Source organism: Garra rufa, chromosome 7 (genome assembly GCF_049309525.1).
Source record: "Garra rufa chromosome 7, GarRuf1.0, whole genome shotgun sequence".
In the NCBI taxonomy this organism is placed as follows: domain Eukaryota; kingdom Metazoa; phylum Chordata; class Actinopteri; order Cypriniformes; family Cyprinidae; genus Garra; species Garra rufa.
In genome coordinates, this window is record NC_133367.1 from 18,250,746 (window position 1) to 18,256,640 (window position 5,895).

The window sequence follows — 5,895 nt, forward strand, 5'->3', positions numbered from 1 at the left end:
GATAGCACAAACAATTTTACCATTTATTGCAGTGTTATTTTTCTCATTATTTTCCTACCGTGCATAATAAAGTGAAAATCTTGTACATTCACAGAAAAAAGCTTACTTCTGCATTGAAAAATAATGTGGATAAGTTGGTGGTGTTGCCTTGAATTTCTACCGTTCCATATCTCACTTTAGCCAAAAGTATCCACTTGCGCTTGGACGGCATAACAACCAAATAGCATAGCAGGGGAGCCACAGCAGTCTTTGCATATATGATGTGTATGTACTCACTCTCCATGCATCCTAGGTGTATATGACTTCCTTCTTTCAGACGAATGCAATCTGAGTTACAGTCAGGTCCATATATATTTGGACACTGACACACTTTTCATAATTTTGTCTCTGTATGCCACTAGAATAGTTTTAAAATGATACAATCAAGATGAAATTTAAGTGCAGATTTTAAGCTTTAATTCAAGGGGTTGATCAAAAATATAAAATGCTAAGGAATTACAACCATTTTTATACACAGACCCCCCATTTTCAGGGGCTCAAAAGTAATTGGACAAATAAATATAATCATAAATAAAATGTTCATTTTTAATATTTTGTTGAGAATCCTGTGCAGGCAATGACTGTCTTAAATCTGGAACTCATGGACATCACCATTCGCCTTATTCACCTGGCGGCCATTTTGAAACTCGAACGCCGTTGAGGGGTACACAAACCCGGAAGTTTGACTGAGGCATACGATCTTCAAAGATTCAGCTGCAATGGAAACTCCAGTGTGGACCACCAATCTTTCCTGTCTGCCCGAATTAACGATACAAAACGTGGAGCAGTGGGCCAGTACCGACTGCAACATCCCCCGGGCAGTATTAATTAAGGGATACAGTAGCTGGATCGAAGGTTTTATCCACGACATTGAAGGTATGAATGGACGCTAATTTACCTCAGTTTTTGCTGGCTTGTAACGAAATGGAAAGTATGATTATTAGCGACCTTGGGTGTCCTGAAAGGCACTATAAAAATAAAATGTATTATTATTATTATTATTATTATAATCATATAATACTAGGGTGTGTGAAGATTTTAATATATTTAATAAGTGTTTTTATCTTGTAAAGCACTTTGTTATTAGACAAGGAAAGGTGCATTGTTGATATAAACTCATAATGAACATTTAGCAAGCTGGTTTAACTGTGGCACTGCTCTGCGAACTGAGCAGTTTGTCCACTTACCACTATGACACCTGTATGTTGTACGGTGCCTCATTTTTCTGCACTGAGGGAAAACACCTAGCCCTCGAAAATATGCGTGATGGGCTCCTATTAACTGTCGATTAAATACATGTTAAGTGTTAAATAATGCTCCACATTTTGTATCGTTAATTCGGGCAGACAGGAAAGATTGGTGGTCCACACTGGAGTTTCTAATGCAGCTGAATCTCTGAAGAGCGTATGCGTCAGTCAAACTTCCGGGTTTGTGTACCCCTCAACGGCGTACGAGTTTCAAAATGGCCGCCAGGTGAATAAGGCGAATAGACTGGGTTTCCTCCTTTGTGGTGCTTTGGTAGGCCTTTACTGCAGCTGACTTCAGTTGTTGTTGGTTTGTGGGTCTTTCTGCCTTTAGAATTTGTCTTCAGCAAGTGAAATGCATGCTCAATCAATTTGAAATCAGAAGACTGACTTGGCCATTGCAGAATATTCCACTTTTTTTACCTTTAAAAACTCCTGGGTTGCTTTTGCTGTATGTTTTAGGTCATCGTCCATTTGTACTATGAAGAGCCGCCCAAACAACTTTGCTCCATTTAACAGAATCTGGGCAGACAGTATATCCCTATACACTTCAGAATTCTTGCGGCTGCTTCTGTCTTCTGTCACATCATCACTAAACACATCACTTCACTCACACATCACTAAAAACCCAGTGCCACTGGAGGCCATGCATGCTCATGCCATTACACTGCTCAACCATGTTTCACAGATGATGATGTTGTAGGCTTTGGATCATGAGCTGTTCCAAGCCTTCTCCATACTTATTTCTTCAAGTCATTCTGGTACACGTTGATTTTAATTTCAGCAGTCCAAAAAAATGCTTTTCCAGAAGTGGTCTGGCTTTTTAAATATTTTTTGACAAAGTCTAATCTGGTCTTGTTTGCACCTTGTGGTAAACCCTCTCTATTTTGCTCTGGTGAAGTCTTCTCTTGATTGTAGACTTTGACAGTGACACGCCTACCACCTGGAGAGTAGTCTTCACTTGGTTGGATGTTGTAAAACAATCTTTATTACCATGGAGAGGATCATCCAATCATCCACCATACTGTCGTCTTTTGTGAACATCCAGGCTTTTTTATGTTGCTGAGCTCACCAGTGTTTTCTTTTTCTTCTCAGAATTCACCAAACTGTTGATTTGGCCACTCCTGCTATTTCTCTGATGCATTTCTTTTGTTTTTTGAAGCCTAACAATTGTCTGTTTTACTTGCATGCAGAGCTCCTTTGACCATATGATGGGTTCAGAGCAACAGCTTCCAAATGCAAATGGCACACTTAGAATCAATTCCAAACCTTTTACCTGGTTAATTGATGTAGAAAAAATGAAGAAATAGCCCACAACTGTCCATGAAACAGCTTTTGAGTCAACTTTCCAATTGCTTATGGTCCCTTGAAAAAGGGGGGAGGTACATATTAAAGAGCTGTAATTGCTTAACCTTTCTACCAATTTGATGAGACTGCCCTAAAAATGAAAGTGTGCACTTTAAGCCCATATTCATGGTATAACTGTAACTTGAATATGTTTTGGTCAACAGCTAAAATAATAAAAATTGTGTCAGTGTCCAAATATATATGAACCTGACTGTATATTAAAAATTACACTGGTACAAGCTTTAGAATGACATAAATGGATGTTTCTCTGCATCAGTCCAAAATAAGTCAAATAAAGTGCATCCATTCATAATAAAAAGTGCCTCACACGGCTCCGGGTCAATAAAGGCCTCCTGTATCCATATTGAGATTAAATATCCATATTTAAAAAGTAAGAATCACTTTAATCTAGCTTGCGCTAACAGTTGTACACCGAACTTGCTGCTTTAGCAAGCTTCTTTAGGTCAGCACTCCCGCATCCTGCATAGTATGCAACACATTTCGTTTTTTGTAAGGCAGGCCTTCATCAAACCCAGAACTAATCAAGGCATTTGTGCCAGGTTGGGGAAAAAGGTATTGTAATAACGTAAATTATGTGAAAAATAATGTGTTTTTCAAACCACCAAGCATGAGAGCATGTTCTACACCCCCAAAACTAAATCAAGACTTTGTAAAATAGCATAATAGGAGCCCTTTAAAAGCCAGTTGCATGTACAACACAATTAACGTGTGTAACCCACTATTCCTACACTGCAACAAGCACCAAGGCAAGTTAATGTATACATTAATGCTTTATGAACATATTTAAGCGTCTTCTTCATACTTCCCATAAACATTTTTAAGAATATAAAATTAGCTGTGCTATATATAACTTTATAAATGCAGAAGTGCTGCTTCTATAAATTAACTATCTAGCTAACATAATTGGTGTAAATTTAACTGCATGTTTGAAACTGACCCAATACAAGCCAAACTAGGCAACTGCTTTTAGTCGCTAGGAAATTAAATTACCATACACACAACATCCATAGTTACTGCTAAATGTTCATCATTTAGAGCTAGCAAAAGTATTAGTCTAGGCAAGAAAACTGATATGGCACATTTAATAAATAATGGCAATTTAAATCGAATTCTTAGAAAACAATGCACACGACGCGAAGCGGCTGCTTTTTTTAGTAACCACCAGATAGCGCTGTTTTTGAAAATTAGAATGAGGCTTTGAGGTTTCCCCATTCCTACTAACCACTTAGGCTGTTTCGCGTGCACAACAGCAGTCTAAACCAAACCACAATAAACAGGTTTAAAAAAATTCATTAAAATGCTGCTTCATTTCTAATGTTTTTTTTTTTTGTTTTTTGTTTTCAAATGTAAACAGACAACATAAAGAACATAAAAAGGCATTTGTATGTAGAAAGCTTGCTTACACTAACAAAGCCTAGCTAAAAAAATTTGTGTCTGGCTGAGTTTCATCTCAGATTAAATCCACCCTATAGCAGTAGCTAATGACGTCACCTGCCATTTACTGAATTTCACTCCACTTCACTGAAACCACTACAGAGAATCAAGTCAATCAGACCTCAACCAACATGTGGCTTTACATGATATTTTTCATTTGCTTGAGGGGTAAGATTTTTCTTATTATTTATATTGCTTTTTGTAAAGTGTGTTTTATATTGTGTTTTTGTCTTTAGTTAACAGAAAAGTAAAAGTAATGATTTGTACATCAGTCCAAATAAGCAATAAACCAAATGCTGTTGCTTATATATTACATCTTACCTACACTTGTTACTTGTTACCAATACACTAAATAATAAACCCTTCATATATATTTGCTCCAGTTGTGAAGATGCGATTTTGTTTTAGGTATGTATAATGTGGATACAAATGCAGTGAAGTTAGTATCAGTGAAGGAGGGAGATTCTGTCGCTCTACACACTGATGTTACTAAAATACAGAGAGATGATCAGATACTGTGGATGTCTGGACCTCGAGACACTCGCATAGCTGAAATCTATAAGCAAATCATTTCTGTATATGATATCAAAGGTAAATTCAGAGACAGACTCAGTGTGGACAATCAAACTGGATCTTTGACCGTCAGAAATATAAGAACCGAACACACTGGACTTTATAAACTACAGATCTTCAGCAACAGAGGAACTTCATACAAGAGATTCAATGTGACTGTCTATGGTGAGAATTGTTATGTTAGTATCTTATGTTGTGATTTTTTACTCAATGTTTTACATATTCATTTTGTCTTTCTAGATTTTTAAAATGGTATAGTGTCCTATAACAACAATATTTATCAGAATAAATCATTACATTAACTTTGCCCTTTTTTTAGCCCATCTGCCCATTCCAGTCATCATCAGAAGTACTTCAAATTGTTCTTCAAACCAGTATTGTTCATTGGTGTGTTCAGTGGTGAATGTGAGTGATGTGAGTCTCTCCTGGTACAAAGGAAACAGTTTATTGTCCAGCACCAGTGTGTCTGATCTCAGCATCAATCTCTCTCTACCTCTGGAGGTGGAATATCAGGATAAAAACACCTACAGCTGTGTGATCAACAATCCCATCAGCAACCAGACTCAACATCTCAACATCACTCAGCTCTGCCATATGTGTGAAGGTACATTAGCAGTGATATAAATACAGAATATGCTGAATATATTAGAGATGATCTGTGTGTATTTAATTATATATATATATATATATAGCTATATAGTTAATTAGTTATTTAGTTATTTACATACTGAGTTGTATTTATGCTAACCAGCATAAAACATTCCTTTTTACCCCTTCATATTTGCTGTTTGTCTATAGTGTCTTATTTTAACTCACGCCCAAAAAAAGATTCAGCCAGTATCTGTTTAATAAAAGTTAGTTAAACTGCACTAATGTTTCTGTTTTTTTAGCTCCTTCCTCAGACTCTGTCCAGTGTTGTGGTTTCACTGAAGCTGTGATCCGATTGGTCCTCTCTGCTGTGGTTGGCGTGGCTACTGTTGCTGCAGCGGTTTATGACATCAGATCCTGAGCTAAACAGAAGAGGATGGCACAAGTGTATGAGCAGACAGTGTTTCTGAAACAGGAAGTCAAGTTTTAGACTAGCATTATATGAAAAGTGCCTGGAAACATTACTTCTTTTATATATTATTTTGTATAACCTATTATAATAGCTCTCTTTTACCATGATGTATATAGTATGATGTAAAAAGAATATATATATATATATATATATATTTGTATATTTTCTGGGCCTTCT

At 36.6% G+C, this 5,895-nt stretch overlaps 1 protein-coding gene across 1 annotated transcript; it reads left to right on the plus strand.

Annotated features, from left to right (window-relative positions):
• Positions 1-758: 758 nt before the first annotated feature.
• Positions 759-5,667, plus strand: LOC141338025 (CD48 antigen-like). The gene is made up of 6 exons (XM_073843598.1): positions 759-915; positions 2,202-2,257; positions 4,322-4,332; positions 4,477-4,823; positions 4,978-5,256; positions 5,549-5,667. Exons 1-6 carry the CDS (start codon positions 759-761, stop codon positions 5,665-5,667), a joined length of 969 nt encoding a protein of 322 aa, XP_073699699.1.
• Positions 5,668-5,895: the final 228 nt, after the last annotated feature.

What these genes read in the sequence shown, in the direction of transcription:
- LOC141338025 (XM_073843598.1), top strand. Translation starts at nt 759, where the DNA reads ATGGAAACTCCAGTGTGGACCACCAATCTTTCCTGTCTGCCCGAATTA. An exon ending in TTTTATCCACGACATTGAAG is followed by an intron (nt 916 to 2,201) that starts GTATGAATGGAC and finishes TCTTGATTGTAG; the next exon opens with ACTTTGACAGTGACACGCCT. An exon ending in CACTCAGCTCTGCCATATGT is followed by an intron (nt 5,257 to 5,548) that starts GTGAAGGTACAT and finishes CTGTTTTTTTAG; the next exon opens with CTCCTTCCTCAGACTCTGTC.